Below are 23,629 nucleotides of genomic sequence, written 5' to 3' on the forward strand. Positions count from 1 at the left end.
AATTGAATTCAGTTTCCATTCAACTGCAGCTTGACACAAATCACAAGTAAAAAAATTAATCATATTGTAAATAAAGAATGAATCATTCACCATTTACATAAAAATGTAAATAACTAAGAATCTGAATGAATGTATGTTAAACTATATATGCTTAAATAAATGTGTATAGATGTAATGTAGCCTCCTGGTTAGCAAAAAAGTGCCAAATTATACCAATGAATGAGAATCAGCCTATCATTAGGAAAATAACTGAGGTACAAATGCAAAACCAGACCGATGATATAAATTCAAGTTTCCTGCTTGCTGATGTAAATCATGATTAAGATCAGTGATTAAATCATTTTGATTTAAATCAATCCATCCCCTTACACAATAAAAGCAGCAGCCAACCTCACTCATGAAGTTGACAGGGAGACATCTACTTTAGGTAGGAGGAGTGGGAAATAAAAACACAGCACAACACAGAATGCTGCTGTGGCTAACATGCAACTTCGGGGCAGCAGAAGTTTTAAGATCTTCAAAACTGCAGTAATTTACAGGAGTTGATGAAATGCAGCTTTAACATGCGTTACAGAGCACCAGTCTAGTGGTTTAGACTCAGGCTGTGTCTACACTACGGCCCTTACAGCGGCTCAGCTTTACTGCTGCAACTGTGCCACTGTAAGGTCTCCCGTATAGCCGCTCTGTGCCGATGGGAGAGAGCTCTCCCGCCGTCATAATGAAACCACCCCCAAAGAGTGTCTCCTGCCGACAGCGCTGTCCACACTGGCGCTTTTGTCGGTGAAACTTATGTCGGTCAGGCAGGTGTTTTTTCCACCCCCCTGACCAACAAACGTTTTGCCAACAAAAGTGCTAATGCAGACAAAGCCTCAGAAGTCTGCGATTGGCCTAGGATTGACTGAGGCAGTGCCACAATTTTCGGAGCTGCCACTATCCAAATACTAAGTTCTGGAAACAACACTAATTATTATTCATACTTTTAGCACTGCTGGGAAACTCCGCCTATTCGCTAAAAAAAAAAAAAAAAGGATAAGTTCTGATGACATTTTCTGCACTATCTAGTCCCCACCCCAAAGCACAACCTGAAATATTGTTTGCGGTGTTGTAGCTCTGTCAGTCCCAGGATATCAGAGAGGCAAGGTGGGTGAGAGAATATCTTTTATTGGACCAACTTCCGTTGGAGAAAGACAAGTTTTCAAGCTTATCTTTAGGTCACCGGAAAATGAGCTCTCTGTAAGCCCAAAAGCTTGTCCCTTTCACCCACAAAAGTTGGTCCAATAAAAGATATTACATTTCAGATTGGCAAGGTATCACTTTAGTATCACTAGTTCTAGCCAAAAGTCTGCTTTTCATTCTGAAAAGTTATACTGTGCACACTATTATTTGAAACACTGAACTTCAGGAAAAGAGACGTTTGACCTCAACATACTCTTGGTAAAGTAACAGTTCACTCCCAAATGTGCCCTGTCCTGATCCATGGATTTAAAATCTCTTTTAGAGGTGCCTTTGCTACAATACTGGAAGATACATACATGCCATGGACCCCACATTTTCAGTAATCACAAGCCAAGTCCCTCAAGAGGATGCAGACACTTCATTACAGATGTTGCACTCTACTTACGTACTTTTTAAAAAAAATGTATGAACTTTGAAGATAACCTTCAAAACAAGAAACAGACAATGGCTCGGGGGCCAAATTCACAGACAGTATAAGCAGCTGCAACACTATTTCAGTCAGTCAATGAAAGTTCAGCCCCTCCATCCCTTGAAGGGAAATTCACTCCTGTGCAGAGGACCAACACAAGACTTGTAACAGCACTTATGCCCTAAAGCAGGGAACATGGGATACACACAGGAGTCAGCTTAATCTTCTGTGAATTTAGCCCAGAGCATCTCTCTCTTTTCAAAGACACTTGCTTATAACATGATATTTTTCTGTATTTAAATGAAGACTTGATATAAAGACAAGGAAGGTACCATCATTAGATTTCCGTCTCATCCCCACCCGTACAGGTAACTCCCATTCAGATCAACATGCGGTTCCGCACACAGACTAAGCAGCCCCACATCACCGACTTCTTACCTTGCCGATTGAAATCCATTGGTGGCTGTTTGCAATCCTGAGCTCGGTGACCACTGGCCCCACAGTTGTAACAGGAAAGGTTCCCATTTTTTTTGTGGCTTGAACCATTGCTGTTTCCCATCATTCCTTGTGTCTGATACACCCCTGCTGTTCCTGCCATAAAGTTCTGCACTGGGGGCACTGCAAACGTGGACTGCCCACTCATTACAGAGTCTGGTGTTAAACCACTGGCGTAGGGAGAAGGAACCATTGGAAAAGTCGTGCTGCCGTTGTACTGCTGCGTGTTGATGTAGCCATTACCACACAAAGGACTGAAGGGTAGAAATGGAAAGGTAAACATTGAGGAACCTGAAAATGGGTGCTGGAAATAGTTAGCATAACTGACAGTCATACCACCTGAACCACAGTTCCCACTACACCCACAGGAACTACACACCATACACCCAGGTGGCTGCTGCTGCTGATGGTGGTGGTGGTGATGATTCTGATTTGGTACTGGGATACTCCCTGCAGATCCACTACTACTGCTGTTGCTGCTGTTATAGAAATTGTTCTCGGCAACAGACGAAAGTGTGGGGCTGGAACTGGGGGCAGGACAACTGGGCAAATTTGCCAGGTTTGCAAATGATGGGGATGGGTGGCTGCCGGAAGAGGCAGGGTTACTGTTTGCACAGAAGTTGCCTGGCATCGGAGCCACTGGCATACTGCTCATTGCAGAAAAGGCAACTTTGGTGTTGGCTGTATATAGAGCAGTCCGGGGATTGATTATTGCAGGAGACACACTTATTTGCATATTGTTGGAGCAGGAAGTTTGTCCAGCAGTGGCAGAATCCATAGGGACAGAAGAAGAAGATACCAGGAGTTTGATGGGTGGACGTGCCATGTGGAAGACTGTGCTGGATGCTACAGTGGCAGCAGTACTTGCTTCCGCTGTTAATGATGTCTGTTGAGTTGCTTTTATCACTCTGTCCAGAGTTGAAGCATGTACAACTTTGGTTCGAGGACCACAGTTAACAGAAGATGAAGAACTGTTTTCAGGAATTCCTGAAAGTACTTGCAGGGGCTGATGGGGAGATGATGTGGGCATCACATCAACCACTGTATTTCCAAAGCTCTTGTCCATTTTAATGCTGCTTCTAGATCCAGGTGAAGCTTTATTTCTTTCTTCTAAAGACAAAAGTGAATGCACAGAAGAGGAAAGTAGCTTCACGTCTGTATTTCGCTCTGACTTGTGCATTGCATTTAGCATACGGATAGGGCTGATGTGGGTGGAGGCTGCTGTCATCATTTGCATTGGCAAGATATGGTGGCCAGAAGGATTGGAGCTGGCATCATTCTGCACTGGTAGAACCTGGGCTGTGGGTCTGGCGGAGCTCGAAGTGAAATGATTTAGTAACATCACTGGCTTCTCCTTTTCTGAACTGTCCAAGTGAATCTCTAAACCTAGAGACAGAAAGATCTATAAATACAGCTGCTTCACTGGACAGGACAGATCAACACAAACATAAGCTTTGCTTGGTTTTCCTTACGTCTCTCATTCTCCTCAGCACTATCGGAGCTCTCTTCCCTGGTCTGGATCCCCATGGGGCTGGAAGAGGAACTTGAGTACTCAGAAGAACTACCTTCTCGGGGAAGCGGATGGGCTGGCTGATCCACATCTACACGCAGCTCTAGGGATAAAGAATGCGTGATAAATCAGTTAGAAAATATGAAAACTATTTGCTAAATTGTCATCTAGATGACAAAAGCCTGGTACAATACTGCAGTTTATGATTGTGTCTCCCGCAATATTCTAACCCTTAATACACAAAGACGCTTCAGGCTAGTGGGGATTCACATTGCCCTGAGGAGCAGGAGTCCAGAGAAGTAATGGTTACTCAGCAGCTCAACCAGCTCTTCATATGCAAATCATTGGAATGATAATTGTATATTTGTCTCACCCAAATATCACCAGGAACAAGATTCCTCATGCAATCAACTAAGTTTTGGAAGAATATGATCTCAAAGGACTGACACAAATAAAGCAATTCAGTTTTAATTTGAGGTTGGGGCAGTCAAGCTATGAGCTTGCTACTGTGCAAGAACATATCCATCCTATAACCTTATAGCTTAAGATGGTGCACTTTTCTTTATATTGCTTATTTACCTGCAGCATGGTTGCCACGAATACTCTGGATAGGCCCTACATGAGTAGTAGGAGGGACCCTTGCCACTCCACTGCTGGTAACTGAAGAAGGTGTTGCTGGATTTAGGCACCGTTTCTCTGATTTTTCTCTACAGTGAATGGGGTGGAGGGGAAAAAACAATTGGTTAAAACAATTTGGTATTTAAACAGATTTCTGAATAAAATTGAGGCAGATGGGGTCTATGTTGTCTAACTCAGTCATCTGTAAAAAGATTATGCTCAATTTACGATGCACAAATATGAATATGTGGAAATTAAATCAATCCTAACCACTGCTTCTTGCCAGTATTTACATTGGTCTTTCTTGTTATATGGTATTATACTGAGCCACTTATTTGTACAAGGTATTGAGGGTAAAATATCACAAAAGGAGAAACTGAATTCTATCTGATTAACTAAATAGAGTGAAACAGAGAGCTAGCCCTTCATTCCAAAGATGAAGAGGAAGCTAAATGTAGAGAATTTAAGAGAGAAATTAAATGTGATTCAAACTTTACAAAACCTAAGGCCTGGTCTACACTACAAAGTTAGGTTGATGTAAGTCCCTGTGCATCAAATGCCTCATTGTGCATGAGTCGAGACTCAAATGTGTCTCTGGCCAAAGTAAGCGCCCTGTTATGGCAATGAGTAGCACCACCTCCCTGAACAGTGTGGAGCCACAGTCGACCTACTAAGGTTGATGCAGTGTGAGTACAGACACTGCACAACCTTTGTCAACCCAAAACAGTCCTCCATCAGCTGTCCCATTCCCTGCAACAGTGACTGCTTTGGTCACAACGGTAAATGAGAAAAGCCTCCCCATTTTAAAACCCTCTGCATATTTCTGAAATGCCTTTTCCTGATTGCCCACCTTAGCTGCTCTCCCTTGTTGTATACAACTGCCCAATAGACCATGCTGGCTCCACACCCTAGAAGCACTCCTGCCTGGATTAGACAGCACAGCTACGGACGAGCTGTAGAAACATGGTCATCTACAAATAGATGGCACAGGGGACACAAGCAAAGGGGTACAACAGAGATCAGCAGCAATGCCGCATGAAAGCAAAGGAACTGTGGCTGGTATACCACAACATCAGAGAGGCCAACAAATTATCTGGTGCTGAGCCACAGACTTTCTGCTTTTATGAGCTACATGCCATACTTGGCAGAGACCCCACCAACACCCTGCAAACCACTATGGAGACCTCAGAGGAGCCCAAAACAGAAACCTCCACTGTGAACAGGGAGGAGGAGAAGGGGGGAGATGTGGCGGGGGGAGGCAGCAATGCCACAAGCCAGGACCTGTTTGAGACTCCATCACAGTCTAACCAGTCCTGCCAGCCAAGCCTGGAGGAGCCCAATGAAGGGGAAGGGACCTCTGGTTCTTGTGTTATGTGAAGGGGTAAATAACACTTCCTTATTCACTTTCTCCATACCAATCATGATTTATACATCCTCCCTTAGTCATCACTTGTCCAAGATGAACAATCCCAGTCTCTTTACTCTCTTCTCACACAGAAGATGTTCCATACCCCAATCATTTTTGTTGCCCTTCTTTGTATCTTTTCCAATTCTAATATATCTTTTTTGAGGTGGGGCAACCAGAGCTGCATGCAGTATTCAAGGTATGGGCATAGCATGGATTTATATAGTGGCATTATGATATTTTCTATCTTATCATCTCTCTGTTTTCTAATGGTTCCTAGCATTGTTAGCTTTTTTGACTATTACATATTGAGTGGACGTTTTCAAAAAACACTAAAACAGTTTTAAAACAAATATTTCCCCGCAACAGAGACCTCAAATATATGGTTAGCTAGATGTATTTATGTGGCCCACTTGGCATATTTGGATTCTACAGAGCTGCCCTTTCAAATGTAAAGCTAGTGTTTTCCAATGTGCATCACTTTGCATTTATCAACACTGAATTTCATCTGCCTTTTTGTTGCCCAATCACTCAGTTTTGTGCAATTCTGGAATCCCTGTGCTGGAGCGCTGGGGTGAGCTCAGCACACAGATCCAAGAATGTGGTCTTTTGCATCCAAAAGTTCTGCAGCCACTTCTCGTCGTCTGAAACCTGCATTACAATGTGATCCCACCATTCAGTGCTTGTTTCTTGGACCCAAAAGCTGTGCTACACCATCTGAAGCTGCTCCATGAATGCCAACAACCTTGGATTGTTTTTCGCTTTGTCTCAGCAAACTGTCCACAAAGAAATCCTGATGTCTTCCATTGTTGCGGTACTTTCTGCGAGTGTGCAGATACAGGAGAATCATGCGTCTTGTACTTGCAGCGTCCATGAGAATAGCATAGAGCTCTGCGGGCTCCATGCATCTGTCAGAGATGGTGGACTCTGAGAAGTGCTGAGCAGGTTTGTGGGATTTTTTTTTAAAAAAAAGTCATGAAAATGATGGGATATGGATGGCATTATGGGGTGGAGAGAGCTGCATGTTGGGAACTTGACCCCTCGCTCCCAGAGATCCCTGCACGACTCATTTCTACCCCACAACATATTGTGAAAAGTTCCCAACAGGCTTTGAGCTGGAGAGTAGTGCATGGCACACTGGGATATCTACCCATGGTGCACTGTACTTTGCATCGACACAAGCACTTCTGGCATGTATGCACAGCGCCAATGCAAACAACCAAGTATGCCCAAGGGACATACAAACTTCAGCGGCTGCATGCCAATGTAACTTGTGTCAACCAAAGTTTGTAGTGTAGACAAGGCCTTCAACTAATCAAAATGTTGGGAGGGGACTGTGGTGTGTGAACCTAAACACTGGAACAGGTTTAAAATAAATATTTCCCTGCAGCAGAGACATCAAATACATCGTCAGCTAGGTGCATTTATGTGGCCCACTCCGCATATCTGGATTCCACAGAGTTAACCTTTCAAATGTAAAGCAACTGTAACCAACGCAGTGTTGTTTGCCTGAGTCTGCAGAGAGCACAGATGAATGACGCACAAATGTGAACCCCCCCCCCCACCTCACTTCTGTATTAATCTGGTTTGGGGGGTAACCCCAAAGCTCCATGACAACAGCTATTTATTTACAGGTCATTTCATCTGATAGGATGGGAAACAAGTGAAAGTGAAGCAAAGGGATGAAGGGGTTTGGAAGTTGCTTCCAGGAAGAAAAGGCAGAGAAAAGAAAGCAGGAAAGTAAAAAAGAGAAGGAGGATAGGGAAAGGAGAGAAACACAGGACAGAAAGAGCATTGTTGCTAATGGTGAGAATGTTTTGCCACTGAGTGATGCTGAATTCAACCTTAATAATATTGAAGACAAGCAGGAGTTTAGTTACTATATACAGGGCATATGCCACCTTTGATCTTGATGCAAATATCCCACTGACATGAGTTGCTATTCCATGGTAAACTGAGGGGAGTAAGTAATCCTAAATTTATGCTCCAGATAACAATTTAAAATGGAACTTGGCCCTCTTGAAGTTTACACATCTATCCTACAATGTCTGGGATTCAAATACTGCAGTTCTGAAAACTTAAAATTGAAAGTGACTTTCCTTATCCAACCTGAGATAAATTAGAAAACACACACAGGAAGAGCACAAATAGTGAAAAATAATGTGGATTTTTAAAATTCTTCCAATGTTAATAATTTAAGGAGTAATTAGTAGCATAGTTCAAGAAATTTGTTTACTTTATGGGTAAGTTAACAGTGTCCCTTTGAAGTTGAGTTCACCAATTCTTTTATGTGCTTATCTTATCGGCCTTGAATAATCAATAATAAAACAATAAGTACTAAATATAAATAACCCACATTTTCAAAGTGCTTTTCAAACTAATTAAGTCTCCATACCCCCCTGAAAAAGAAGTAGGATCCAGATTTACAATGGGGAAAGCCTAGAAGGTTTAACAATTTGCTCTGTCCTCAGAGCAAAACCCAGAGTAAAACTGGGATTAAATTCAGGAGCTTGTACAATTCTAGTGCCATCTAACCATATTTTACAAACTGAAAAAGCCAGACAGACTACACACCACTCCTCACAACACACATACTTACTTTTCCAATTCCAGCTGGGTCTTGAGTTTTTTCTTTGCTCCCATGGTGAGGGATTCAAACTTATTCAGATCTTCTTCAGTAAGGCTCAGAAACTTTTAAAGGAGGAAATATGGAGCTGATTTTACAGTGTGCAATATATGGATACATACATTTCAAAAGACCCTACTCTATTCTCAGTGACTTCCAATTCTGAGAAGCACCTTGAAGACTCTTGTTTTAAACATGTATGTGAATTTTAATAAGTTTTATTCCAATTTTAAACTAAAGATTTAGGGCAGTATAAAAATGGAGGACTTGGATATTCCTAAGAGCTTTTTAGATTAATTACAAATATACTGTTAAAATATTTGCCTATATTGATAATTCACAGTAAAGACAACATAGTCCGTGTGCATACTGAAAGGCAATTTTGAGCCAAATAAAGTTTTAAGTTCTGATTCCCTAAAAAAACCCTCCCATTTTGAGACTTCTCCCCAAGGTATCTAATAATTATCTGCAAAAAGAAAAGGAGTACTTGTGGCACCTTAGAGACTAACCAATTTATTTGAGCATAAGCTTTCGTGAGCTACAGCTCACTTCATCGGATGCATACTGTGTCTTTCCACAGTATGCATCCGATGAAGTGAGCTGTAGCTCACGAAAGCTTATGCTCAAATAAATTGGTTAGTCTCTAAGGTGCCACAAGTACTCCTTTTCTCACACGGCTGTTACTCTGAGACCTGTCAATAATTATCTGGCAACTATAGGAATGACATAGCATACAGGAAACAGGTAATTTTGGGGTTAGTCAATTTGGTGCAAGAAATATTTGACAAATTTTGGGAAGGACAAGTTGTAAGGGGCAGATTAAGGTTGCAAATTTCTACCACTCCTCCCTTCAGTGAAATACTTAATGTACATAGCACGAGGACTAGCTCAATGAGGGTAAGACTGTAGCAGAATGCAGGGCCATTAACTACTTCCCAGCACACAAGGAGGGCTGCTGTAATGTCAGAAGCGGAATGATGCCGGTGGCAAGGTGGTGAGAGATGAGTGAACCGTAGGTTGGGGATTCTTTTGGTTTTGTTTGTTTTGTTTATGATAAATTGTTTTTGACTTACACTGATAAAGATCTACTGCTAAAAAAAGTCATTCTGATTACTGCTGCTTTATTTCAGCTGACTCAACCCAGAGTATACCAGTTGGTTATCAGAAGTTAAAATGTAATTTATTTTCTCTGAATGTGTCATTTAACGCAGAAATCATTTAGCTATCACATCTAGAGCAGAGTTCAGTTTTGTTGCATGGGTCAATCTAGTTGCAAAGATACTGTGACTATTTTTCAGCGGAATATACATACCAATATAAGCACAGCAGTTGTTTGAAAATAAAAGTCAAACATTAAAATATGCACAATTTTGTCAGGAAAAGGAAAACTGACTATATATATTTTTCCTCTCTGAATGAGGAAAATCAAATTAGAAAACTGTGGCCTTAGGCCATCCTCATTAAAATAATACCTTTCAAGCCATGCTGCAGTGCTGAAAAAATCATTGCAATTCAGAGCCATGACTTAAAAGAATCAGAGTAAATATTTAATCCACCAGAGGGCACTCAAAGTTCAAATATAAAAAGAGGAGGAGGTTAATTTTACATGTATATTACAGATAGAGCTGCATATTATAACAAGTACTTACATTCATCTGATTAAAGCCAATTTACTTCAATGGCATTCATGACACTTTTTATGTAAATATTCATGCAATGCAAGTGATTTTTGTTCACAACGTTTGTGGAAAATGAAAACATCCAACACTCATGCACATGTTTACCCACACAGAAGCTCACTTCAGAAGTGAATCTTGACATGCATTTGGATAACCAAGGCTTTTACAAATAAGAGGGGAAAAAATCAATCAAGAAAGAGAATAAACTATGACTTAGATGACTTATTGCACATCAAAGGATGAATAGTGAACAGGAAGAGCAAAGGGGGTTTGTAATAAGCCAGACGTTGAGAATTCTGAACAAACTAGGAAATATTTAAAGTAAGTCTCTGGATAGTTCATACACAAAAACAGGAGGCCATTTAATCAAATAAAGTGTTCCTACAAATAGTTTGCCCAGCTCTAGCTACAAATATCAGCCAGTCTAAATGTAAACATTAGCCTATTTTGCCATTTCGCTTTTCTACACATGCTAGAGAATATATGGCTTATTTAAACAACAGATTCCTTTCTCCTATTTAGCCCACCACTTTACCTTCTCCATTGTGAGTTGTTTGAAGACAGGATAATACTTGTGCAACCGCAGTTTCCTGAGCCAGTCTAAAATCCCATTTTGCTCCTGGGTCTGGGGCGTCTGTGAACTGGAAGACAACATGGCTGAAGAGGTGTCCATTTGGGAGCGGTAGGCTAATGATGAGCCTGTACTCCCTGAATGAGAGCAGTGGGGGACTGCAACTGAAGAAACAGCTGAGTGCTGTACATGATTCTGTGAAGACTGAATACCAGCTACTCCACATATAGGTCTGCAAAATAGAAAAATAATCTGATTTAGCATACCGAATTACTGCCATGCAGAGTTCAGTCAGTATGATCATACACACACACCCATTCACCAATAAAATAAAGGACAAGGTTTCAGGGATCCAACACATTGCTTATTTTATAAGTTACTGATTTATACTTTTAAAATCCTATACTGCTAATACAATGGAAACAGTACAGGTTGTCTAATATTAAAGTTGAGATTCCAACATTGGCATAGCTTTCCCCATCAATGCAATATATAAAAAAATCCATTGTGAAATAGTTTTTATACATGTGGAGTGAGTGAATCTATTCAGTTACCATTATTTTCCCCCTTGGTCTTTCCACTTCCAGAAACAAAAATCACCTCTTAACTGTAAAGTATTCATTACTCAATTTCTGGATTTGTCAAATCCTAAGCAAAAAGGCAGGAATACGTCCTTCCTTCTCTTCTCACAGCTGCGTTGAGCCTCTGTTGGAAGAGGTCAGTGTCTTCCCTCAGGAGAGCCAGATTCACAGTTTGAAAAACGCTGACCCCTTAAAGGGAGACACTCAACTGAAGTATGGAGGAAACACTATGATGGGCCTCTAACAAAACCTAGGTGATATTAGAGAAGACCATGGCTGTGTAATTATGGCTGCATGAGGATTATTATTATTTACTACTTGTATTCTGGTATTGCCGATGAGACCCCAATCAGGGATCAGGGCCCCATTGTGCTAGATATGGTACACACACATATAAAGAAAAGATGCTCCCTGCCTCAAAGAGCTCATCATGAAAGCAGAGAGCGAACAACAACAAACGGATACAAGCTACAGGTGGGGCAGTGCGAGGTAACAGTGAGACAAGTATGACTAATATAATAAGCAATAATCACAGGGAATTCTTCCACCACTGTGGGCCAGCTGGTTCTAACAACAGTAGGAATACTGATGTAAACTGACTGTCACAGTTTTACCATTCTCAGCAATTTTGCTCAGGGCAGGTAAAAACACCACACAAAAAATGCCAGCTGCTTGTCTATGCTAGAGCTCCCACCTCTGCAAGCATGAGTACAGCTGTGCACCAGTGCTAACATTTCCTAAAATCTTCCGTGTAGACAAAGTCAGTGAAACCATAGCTTTCAGAGTTCACTGCGCGGAGAGTTCAACAGATTAACACAGGTGAGCATGCACCCCCAAGTGCATATAACAACACTGCATATATTAAAAAACCCTCTCTTGAACAAGGGCATGCAGATAACTACTTAAGTGAAAGAATTTTACAACTCTACATTGGACACAGAAGTCAGGTATCTCACCTTCCAGATGCACCCAGCGTAGTGACTACTTTATAGAGAGAGGAGTTGCCAGGACCTAAACAACAGGGAGATTAAAAAGTTTTGACTGGCATCAATTTACTAGATTTATGTCAATAATATGTGCATTTTAAACTGTTTACTTAAACTCACTTGAACTCTGAAGTTGCTGGGAAGAAGATGAAGTGCTGAAGAATTTCTTGACATGGTCATTTTTCAGCACATGGGAAGGTAAGGATGCCAAATACCTAAAAGTTAATTTACAAAATTATGTTTGGTTTCAGAGTAACAGCCGTGTTAGTCTGTTTGGCAATTGACCATGAAATCAACATTGAAATCAAGACTGAAATTTGCATTTACCTTTATTTTTTTATTCCTATTGAAGTCATGCTATTCCTTTATACTGTCTCTATTTTGGTTAATAGTTTACATTCAAAGTTGATTTCAGACTTACGAATGCAAGAAGTTGGAACAGAGAACAATTACAAGACAGAGTGTATGGGATAAACTTGAAAATTGCCTCTAAAAATTGTGAAACTAAAGCCCATAAACAATAGCTGTCTACTATTGTTAACGCTAAGCTTTCAAATGAACAGCACGCATAGTGCCTGGCTATATATTAAAAAAGGCTGTAAAACTGGTGTCACATGTTTTCTGCTAAGCTCATTCCTCTTCTTGGAAACTAAAGATGGCAATCTTCTTGAACTTCTTAATGTATAAAACATACATTATATTAATGTGCATTACCAGAGTTTTTCTTAAAAGCAAAAAAATTTGTTTGGTTTTCACCTGCCAAATCAGCTGCATATTTTGAAAGCACTAAAAAAATTGTTGAAAAGTAAGGAACAAACAGGGGGAAATGTTTTGACTGCATCTTCATATTTGTAATGTCTAAAAAGACACTGAGTCAAAAGTTACTTCTATATACAGTTTCCATCCTGAAAGTTCACAGTTCATTTTCATAGTTTACATCAGCAGAGACACGAGTAAGTCACTAATATGAAAAATGAAACCACTACAAACTGGGAGTCTTTATTTTGTAACGTAGTTAGCTTTTTAAAAATAAACGTCTATCTTTCTCTGTTGTGAGGATACAACCTTTGCTTTGTAAAGAGACTCTGCTGCTCTGTTAACCTAGACTTGTGGAAAACTTTTGCCAACTAAACAATAGCAGTGACAAAGATATGAAGCCTAAAAGAGATTATTTAAATATTAACATTATTTATCGTTACAATCTAAGCATACATTTGTTGTCTTTACTCTGGCAAAATGGTGTCCACCAGTGCCGTTCCAGCAACAACAGTAATGGGGAAAAAATGCTCTGTCCTGACTAGGAAAACAAGGTGTTTGGCAAGCATACTAACATGTTAATTAGCATGTTTTCCAATAACACTTAGCATTCAGAGCAGACAGGTATCTAAAAAAGTCAGCTTGTAGAACTGCTTATAGAACTCTTTTAGCACTTTGAAATAAACCAATCAAACCAAGTGCTTGCTCACATCATTTTGCTTGATGGTGTTCCACATTACCGGTAGATAGTTGTAAACTATTATGGTTGGTCCACAATGGCCAAGTGAATCATGTTGGGAAGAGCCTTTTTAAAACCATATATTAATACGGTTTTATTAATAGGATTTATATGCCACTGCAAGTGGGGTGTAAGGACAAATCATAAAGAGACTTAGAAAATAGTTTAGCTCTACAGACACACAAGTGGACCATTTTACATGAGCATAGCTGCTTTTTCTACTTTAAAGTAATGGCAACCTCACAACAATTTGATTCACATTAACTGTGAGGAACAGCATAATGCCCTGAAAAAGTGTTTAAAAGACATCCTCACATAAATGAGGACTATTACCCAGAAAACCATTTTTTTGTATTTTTCCTAGTTCTGGCTGTGTTTCTCCATTAAGGGCCCAGACCAATTTTAGAGATCTTACTCAGGTAAAACTCCCATTTGCAAGAAAAGATCTTGTGTGAATATCACAAAAGGCTATATAACTAAAACACAATCTTCAAAAATGCTGACAATTTCATCTTTTTTTCCTGCTACTTCTTACAAGTGATTAACCCAAGTGTGGCCTCTATCTAAATTACATATTGAACAAGCTTAAAACTTCACTCTTAACTCACTTTGTACTGGAAATGATCTAAATGTGCTCACTTTTTCAAGGAACTTTTTCCACCTTAAGGCCAACCAATTTATTTGAGCATAAGCTTTCGTGAGCTTCATCCGATGAAGTGAGCTGTAGCTCACGAAAGCTTATGCTCAAATAAATTGGTTAGTCTCTAAGGTGCCACAAGTACTCCTTTTCTTTTTGCGAATACAGACTAACACGGCTGTTACTCTGAAACCTGTCACCTTAAGGCCGTAATCCATTATTTGCTGCTACCAAGGAGCCCCATGATTTTTACTTCTTCGGAAAGTGTAACATAGTGCAATGTGACCATGCTGATTTCTACACATAGGGTCCAAGTCTGTCAAAACTCTTGTACACTGAAATTAGTGGAATTACAAGCAACTATGTTTGTAGGATCAGGCTCAAAGTTCTTGAAAGTAGTTTAAAATATAGACAAGATGTTTCTATTTCCTGATTCTTCCCCTTCCGATCCCCACTAGGACAAGGAAGCCAAGCGGCAAGTAAAAATTAGCTTTCAGAAGCATACCTAACATCTGATTCCAGGTCCATGTGGTTCCTTTCTAGGTAAAATGAATCTGGACCAGCTAGGCAAGGAATGAATTTCTCCAAGTTTTCTTCTGGGTACAGCTGAGATAGCTAAAGGAAGAGGATATTATAAATTGGAAAAAACAGGTGAAAAGGTGGCTTGTTACTTATCATTTGAGGACCCTGAAATAGTTCATGAGTTACACATTTATGGAGTTCAATCTATTCATATTATCTTAGGGCGCTTCTCAGATATAATTGAACAAAATCACATATAGAGACAAAGTACAAAGTAAAGTATTTTAGAGTCCTTTACCTTTGAAATAAATTCAGTCACTTCAGTAGAAGATTTGGTTACCAATATCACTGAAGAATCAGACCACAAGACCTTAAGAAATGAAAAGTGTTCGGTTTAGTAACGAAGCACACAACTCTATGGTTAGCTCTAAGAAACCTGGACTCAATAAACAGCAATGTTTATGTCACCCATTATGTGCATAAAGGCTTGGACCATCTGTATGTTTGGCATAAACACATAAATTTTTGTTCAAACACAGTTACAGTCCCTCAGCTCACTATTTTTATTTTGAAGATGGCTGCCCACCTTTCTCACAGTATTTGACTCCTGGTAACTGCCATTATAGCTAAGACTATTCAGAGTTCTTAAAATGTACTTTACATTTTATAGAGCCTTGCCAACTATAGCAAATGTTAACACGAAATGGGAGAAACACTGACTGGAGAAATATTTTCCTCCCATTGTTAACTGAAACAGCTGGTTTGTAGAATCTGAACAATACACCACAGCATGTTACACAGCTCATTTGCAATCAATCAATTCCATATGTAATGCAAAGTTGAGGATCTGAGGAATACATCCCATATAAAATAGCAGAGGCTTAACACTGAAACCTGCAGTTATTCTTCTATCTACACACTTTAGACAGCACCTTGTGTATGTTCTAGAAAAGCGAAGAGATTAACTTCTCTTCCTACCTGCTTTTCTATAATAAGTCCCTACAACTTTTTTTTTTTTTTTTTTTACCAATATTACATAGACATTCATTGGTTTGTGGCTGACTGGTTTAACTGAGCCAAGAGTAAGAGTATCTTGGCAGAAAGAATATCAGAAAAGGTTGGCTAGCATTGCTGAGCCTAAAGATCCTTAGACTGAAAATCCTGAGGTCAAGTGTTTGGAATGCATCTGAATTTTCAACAGTAATGTATGGGAGAAGCCTGTCATTATGTTTTTAAATAGCAGGAAGTGATTTTTCCACAACACTAGTTTCAATGACAACTGAAAACATACAAGGTTTTTCCAGCCATCAGGATTCTTCCAAAATACTAGTGAGTGGAGAGTAAAATACATTACATAATTGAGGAATTTCCTCTTCCTACAGTTGCTACACCAAACCCAAGAAAGAAAATCCAAGGAGTTTCTACTTCTACAAAATGTCTTCTCCTCTCCCCCCATTCATCTCATGCTACATTACCAATTTTCTTTCAGGATTCATGAGCAGTTTCACAAAATATGAAAGGAGATATATTTCTCTCCCCCCCGACTCCCCCCCCGTTCTGTAATAACAATAATTAACATCTAGCAGACCATTTTATGTTTTGATAACATTTTATAGTTCTCAGCATTTACAAAACAATTACATGATTTCCAAATCCATGACAAGTAATTCTCATCACACCAAATTGCTTAGTCAGCCTTGCTTCTTTTCCCCATTGCATCTAAGCAGCATATTTGAGGAGTTTTTAACCCTGAGAATCTCAATTTATTGGTTTAGCTAAACTGTACCCTGTCCTTTCAGACAGTTACAGAGCATCAACTTGAAATTATAGTTTCATTTGGAAATTTTGTATCTACTATCTGAATTATTATCACTGAAATTGCAGGGTGAAAACGGTGTGTGTTTTATTGTTTGTTTATGTTGTGTATTTGACAACACTGTGTGTGTAGTCAGTATCACAATTTTGTTGATAGTCTAGCATGGCATCTGACACACACACTTTCCCCAGCCTCTCCAAGAGGGTGTTTTCAGTTTTAGATGTGCAACTGTTGTTACTGGTAGTAGCAGCAGACACAGAGGAATGGGATGGTGAGGATTGGTGGGCCCAAGCATGCGTGTTGGCGTTTTGGGGCCTATCCTAAATACATTTCCCTCCCTCCCTCTCCCCCAGCCCCACACAAAATTAAGGAATTTTAAAAATTCAGGATATTGTTTAAAGGGTATTCTATCAAAAAGATCAAGTTGGCAGTGTCACTTTGAAAAGCCAAGCTTTATTTTGAAACCTCATGTAATATCAATTAGCACTGTCCAAAATATCTCTGAGTTTATGGCCTTATTCTGAGTGGATATGTGCCACAAACCAAGCCCAGTTTCCAGTGCTTGAGATGAGGCACAGCAAAATGCTTCTCTCTCATCCAATATGACTGATGTGTGTTCTTGAATTCTTAATACAACACTCAGGATATTTCTTTGATTATAAAATAAGGTCACAAATCTAAAAAGGCAGTGAGGAAAAAACTAAACAGAGGAAGGAAAATACTCAAGAAAACAGGCTGCTGAATTTCATTTAAATAAGAGTATGGCAAAAAAACAACAACCTGATATGGATGTTAAATCTATCACATAAAGACAGGAGCATGATCAGCTTGTGTCAGACATTGACACTGGCAGTATTACCTTCTGAACCACCAAGCAATGGACGATGTCTCTATATTGCTCAATACCATAAGGGCCTGCATTTACATCAGAACTTACTCTTTTTTAAAGCCCTTGTCAAGCATACAGTTGTCCGAATTTGGCTTACATGGCAACATGTGGACGTGCAATTCTGGAAGGCTTCATATGCTGAATCCTATGGAGCAAAGATAACCTTCCTGATCCATAGAACCCCCCAGAAGAAGGGCAAGAGATAGATTGGACACTACCACCAACACTTCCTGAGCTCATCTTGGTTTCAAACAGAACATTCCACAATGGAATTTTATCACCTAAGTTCTTTCTAGGAGGGTTGTCTGACGTGGACACTGAGAAAAACACTGAGCTTTTTCTTTAAATTTCTCACCTACCATCACTGCAAGATTTAAGGCAGATAAATGATGTTGTCTATCCCTGTTCAGAGAGGGCAGGTCTAGATGGCATAACGATAAAAATTCCAGAAACCATCAACACCTTATCTATATTGAAGTTCGACTGTTGCTAGGACCAGTGGTAGTGCAGTGGTGAAATATTTTATTTTTCAGTGTAGATAAGGCCTTATTGTCATTAAAACACAGCACAAATAATCATAAAGTAAAAGTTTAACTTTAATGAAGTCTCAAGCATCCGTATAGCTGTTTGCAAAGGAAAACAGATTGCACTTTGGTGCCTAACCATACAGAAAACTGAAGTTAAGTATTTACCACAGATTTAAGGAACAACATTCTTGTAATTAGCATACAGGACTGGGAATCAAGAGAGCTGGATTTTATTCCTGGCTCTGCCACAAATGCCCTATGTGACTCTGGGCAAGTCACTTATTCGTGTCTTAGTTTCCTCACCTGTAAAAAAGGAATAATACGTATCTCTCAAGGGTATTCTGAAGCTAAATTAACTAAGGCCAGATTCTTCAGTCTGCTAAAGAATGTAAAGTGTACATTCTTTTTGTACAACATGAACAATGTAAAGTGGCCTTAAACTAGCCAGAGAATTCCCCATGTTCAAGGAAACTTTACATGAGGGGAGAGAGCTGCATACGCTGCTTCACTGCCTCCTGCAACAGCCTTCCCACAATCTGCTATGTAAGCCAATGGGTCACAGCAGAATGAAGCTTTGCCACACCCAATCTGCCATTGGCGGTGCAGCTTTGAATGAGGCAGCTGCAACTGATTCCATGTGGCTTTGGTTGATCAAATTCTGCTTTTGGTGCGTCAAACCCGGGGGTTCTCAGGCATACCAGAATTAAGACAAAAATATATTAAATCTAGATGTTCATATATTCATAGACTTTAAGGCCAGAAGAAACCATAAGATCATCTTGTCTGACCTCCTGTAGGTGCTCAAGTCATGCTGGAATGCTCTGGAATGGCATTCCAGTATTTCTGGCTCAGTTTTCGGCCAGGTTACTGAGCTGTCATCTCTCTTTCCGGAACAGGCCTGAAGCAGAAGGGGTGGAGGTGACAGTGTGAGGAAATGGTGCCTTTTCCTCCTCCACTTCTGCTTCTGGGCCATTCTGGCACGTTCCAGCACTTCTTGTATTTTTTTAATGACTCGAGCACTCCTCCTGTATATCACAGGATATCATATTTTACTTAGTTATTCCTATATTGAGCCCCAAAACCTGTGTTAGACTAAAGCATTACTTGTATTTGGCTAAAGTATGTCTTCCGGAAAGGCTTTCTGTCTTGGTTTGAAGACATCAAGAGATGGAGAATCCACCACTTCCCTTGGTGGTTTTGTTCCAGTGGGTAATCATCCTCAATGTTAAAAATTTGTGCCTAATTTCTAATTTGAATATGTCCGGTTTCAGCTTCCAGCCGTTGGTTCTTGTTATGCCTTTCTGGGTAAATTACAGAGCCCTTTAATACCTGGTATTTTCTCCCTGTGAAGGTATTTATACACTGTAATCAAGTCACCTCTCAATCTTCTTTTTTAATAAGTTAAACAGTTTGAGTAAGTCTCGCACTATAAGGCGTTTTCTCCAAACCTCAAATAATTTTTGTAGCTTTTTTCTGTGCTCTCTCCGATTTTTCAACATCCCTTTAATAATGCGGACAACAGAATTGTACACAATATTCCAGTATCAGTCTCACCAATGCCATACACAGAGGTAAAAATCCTCTCTACTCTCACTCACTACTTTCCTTTTCATACATCCCATGATTGCATTAGCCCTTTTGGCCACAGCAGCACACTGGGAGTCCATGTTTTATAGCCTAGTACCGATCCCTGTGGAACCCCACTAGAAACACTCCCATTCAATGATGATTCCATTCAATGATTTTGAGATCTGTCTGTTCGGCCTGAATGTTCCTTAACTGTTTCAAACTTTCACATTCATGTTTTAAGTATTTTCTTCTTTTCTCTCACCCCATTAAAAAAAAAAAAATCCTCAGAACTTACCTCAAAGGAATATTCAACATTTCTTTCATTCTTCTTGTGTGCCAATCCCTTTACTTCCACTTTTTCAACACTCACTATTAAAAGTAAAGAAATGAGAAGAATAAGAAGGAAGTCCCTAAACACCAAGAAAACTAGTTATTCTTATCTAGCACCAACGTTTGTTTTGAGAGTGAAGCATGGCAGTATTACAAGCATATACAAAAATAAATTTGCCTCATTCAGTGCACAGGAGGAATGGTGATCATTGAATGGGTAGCTGTTTAATATTTCTTTCAGTTTTCATCATTCAACGTGCATCCACATGACTTAGTTCCTGCACACCATCCAAACCCTGCACTGAACACAGAATTCTTTATTTGCTCATGGTCTTTCTATGGCACTTAAGTTTGAGTTTACCGTCACAACACCCATGTGAGGAAAGGAGATATTATCATCCCCATTTTGCAGACGGAAACTGAGGCACAAAGAGATTAAGGGGAAAAGTGTCAAACATGTCCACTAATATTAGGTGCCTGACCTTTTTCAGAGCAGTTAGCATTTTCATAGAGCTTTATATGTTCCAAGCACAGCTCCCATTTGATTTCAGTTACAGTGGGAACACTTCAGCCTGAACAGTTAAAATTTGAAAAAGATTTAAGCAATTGAAAATAGGGTCTAGTAGTGGAAGATGTTAGGCAACTTTACTGGCATTGCTGCCACCATCCCCTATGATACATTACCACAAAAGACAATCCTCCACTTCAGATTTTTGGCTACATTATCTCCATGGAAGCCTTACTTGGCTCATCAGCTGCACAAGAAAACCCCTAGTTCAACTGTGCCCTAGCCCTGATCCCACTCCCGCCCTCCGAACCCCTCGATCCCAGCCTAGAGCCCCCTCCTACACCCTAAACTCCTCATCCCCAGCCCCACCCCAGAGTCCACACCCTCCAGCCAGAGCCCTCACCCCGTCCACACCCCACTCCCCCACCCCAGTCCAGAGCCCCCTCCTGCACCCTGAACTCCTCATTCTGGCCCCACCCCCAGAGCGTGCACCCCCAACCAGAACCCTCACCCCCTCCCACACACCAACCCCAATTTTGTGAGCATTCATGGCCCATCATACAGATGTGGCCCTCAGGCCAAAAAGTTCGCCCACCCCGATCTAGATCCTGGCTATTTTAGAAACTTCCTCCTTCTCCAGCCTTGTCCTTACTCATCTTTAGTCATATGCTTTTTAGGAATCCCACAATTGTTTCATAGGTCAGCTAATGACCATGCCTTTGTGATACCAGTTTAAGTTGTGGTATGTCCCGTGTCTCTCCCCGGCCATCTCAACCAGTCTTTCTCCACTTAATTCCCCCCCATCACCGCCAAACAAAAATCAAAAACCTACCATGCATTTTCAATGTGGCTACTGTTTGCCCCATATTTATTACTTACTACCTTTTCCTATCCTAGAGCCCATCTTAATTTAAAGTTTTCAGAGACATTCCCCTGTCCTTTTTGAAACCATAATTTAATTATTTTTATTGTATTTTATCACTGAATTGTACCCTCAACACCTTAGTTTGGAGGTGGAAGATGTGGCACATTAAGAATAAGTCATCTCCCAAAGGGTTTTGAAAGGGTGGCTGTACATTGCTTTGAAGATATACAAATGCTTTAAAATGGGTAAGATGTTTTTCTCTCCATATATGTACTAAAAAGGAGTTCAATTCACCCTAAAGCATAGTTAGAATGGCTGTAGATTGAACATGGACTGGAATTAAATGCACTTAGAGATTTATCATGACCGGCAAGCAACTTTAGTTAATGTTCATGTCTCTAGAGTGGATCATAGACATTAACTGAGTGGATCATCATTTGCTGGGTAAAACTGCCTAAAGGTAAAGCACGAACCAACTTGTTGAAGGACTGGCATAAATTTCTGCAATATACACATCTTCACAGATTGACAGAGGGAAGGGAAGCCATTTAGATTTGGCAACTGTTACTCAGTTGTCTTCAAATCTTCAACCAAGTGTTACCGTATTGGCTTTGTTCTGCATTCCTTGAAGTTTTTTTAGTATTCAGATAAGATCTCTAGAGATATCAGCAAATGCTAGAGTAACTCAAGCAAGACAGGGCTGTACGTGGCTGTAAAATAAAATAGTTGTGTACGTTTTACTAGTTGGGTTATTGACATAAGATCATATTAAAAAACTATGTATGTGTATTCCCATGAATTCTCTTCACCTAAACCAGCTAACATGTTAAAACTACAACTTGCGCTGCTTATACTAGGACCATAAAATGTTAACTATTGTATGTAGAAAAAAATTCCTAATGTGGATAGCATAACTCATTTTCCCACTTAAGATAATCCATGATCAGCTACTGCTAAAGGATCTTAATTTGTTATGGGGAAAAAAAGAAGTAAATCTAAGAGAACAATATAAATAGTATAGTATCCAATCCTGTTCCCACTAATGAAATCAGTGGAGGAACTCATGCAGCAGGATCAGGACTCTCTGGGTTCTCAGCAGAATACAGTACCTTTTCCTGAGATATATTCATCTTAATTTCACAAACTGCCTTAGGGAAAAACATTGCACAGTAACAAAATATATATTTATTTTAAAGGTAACACCACATAATAGGGAGGAAGCCTGAAAAAAAACAAAAGCCTGCACAGTGGGAAACTTATTTTAGCCAATACCAACACACACCTACATAACATACCATGATGAGGCTATGTGCAAAGCCAGGTGTGTTGGTTAAATAAATCAGTTATGTAATTTATCCACTGTTCTGAGTCAATTAAATGCACTGTACTGAATACATCCCTAGCAACCATCCCAATTAAAAAAGTGTGCCATTTATCAGTCAGGTGATTAAGTGGATTCTACTATATTGGCAGCTTTGGAGGATTCTGTAAGATTCAATTTATTCTAGAGCATTCAATACAGTTCAGTGCACAGAAGTTAAGTTCCTATACTGCATCCATCACAATCATCATCAGAGTTTTCCTATTTAGATATTAACCTTCTAGTAATCTTCTCCCAACTAGTTAATGTTATTAAAAATGTCACAGGTCTAAACAAAAAAGTCCAGAACTCTGACAGTCACTGGGTGGGTGTTGGAATGGACATGAGCAACACATCTCAAAGAACAAGAGTTACGAGAGGTAGGTAACCATTTTTTCTTCTCTGAGTGCTTGCTCATGATGATTCCAAGTAGGTGACTCCCAAACAGTCCCTAAAAGGCGAGGTCGGAGTTCACCAAGTTGCAGACTGCAGCACCGCTCTGCCAAATGCGGAATCATCTCTGCCCTGCTGAGTAATGGCATAGTGCGAGGTAAAGGTGTGGACTGATGAGCACATCGCTGCCCTGCAGATGTCCTAAATGGGGACCTGTGCCAGGGACGCTACTGAGGAAGCCTGCGCTCTTGTGGAGTGCGCTGTTAGTGCTGGGGCAGGTATCTTTGCTAGGTCATAGCACATCCTGATACAGGCCGTGATCCATAAAGTGATCCTTTGGGACGACACTGAGAGCCCCCTCATCCGCTCAGCAATTGCAATGAATAGCTGTGCTGATTTTCAAAATGGCATTGTCTGCTCAGTGCTAAAAGCTAATGCTTGTCTGACATCTAGGAAGTGAAGCATCCATTGCCGGTTACAAGCATGCAGCTTAGGGAAGAACACTGGAAGAAACATGTCCTGATTTGTGTGGAATTGAGAAACTACCTTTGGGAGGAAAGCCTGTGTGGTCGCAACTGTACCTTGTTCTTATAAAAAACAGT

At 40.1% G+C, this 23,629-nt stretch overlaps 1 protein-coding gene across 1 annotated transcript in view; it reads right to left on the reverse strand.

Moving 5' to 3' along the window:
* The window catches only part of ZCCHC14 (zinc finger CCHC-type containing 14), an 88,792-nt gene that overhangs the window by 5,267 nt on the left and 59,896 nt on the right, over positions 1–23,629 (reverse strand). Inside the window, exons 3-12 of the mRNA XM_073308144.1 lie at positions 19,867–19,940; positions 15,069–15,140; positions 14,754–14,863; positions 12,237–12,331; positions 12,087–12,141; positions 10,514–10,781; positions 8,273–8,364; positions 4,230–4,357; positions 3,613–3,753; positions 2,084–3,526 (exon numbers count right to left, since the gene is read on the reverse strand). Of these exons, the coding sequence (XP_073164245.1) occupies positions 2,084–3,526; positions 3,613–3,753; positions 4,230–4,357; positions 8,273–8,364; positions 10,514–10,781; positions 12,087–12,141; positions 12,237–12,331; positions 14,754–14,863; positions 15,069–15,140; positions 19,867–19,940 (2,478 nt within the window). The remainder of the gene's footprint in view (positions 1–2,083; positions 3,527–3,612; positions 3,754–4,229; positions 4,358–8,272; positions 8,365–10,513; positions 10,782–12,086; positions 12,142–12,236; positions 12,332–14,753; positions 14,864–15,068; positions 15,141–19,866; positions 19,941–23,629) is intronic.

Source organism: Lepidochelys kempii, chromosome 12, assembly GCF_965140265.1.
Source record: "Lepidochelys kempii isolate rLepKem1 chromosome 12, rLepKem1.hap2, whole genome shotgun sequence".
Classification (NCBI taxonomy): Eukaryota; Metazoa; Chordata; order Testudines; family Cheloniidae; genus Lepidochelys; species Lepidochelys kempii.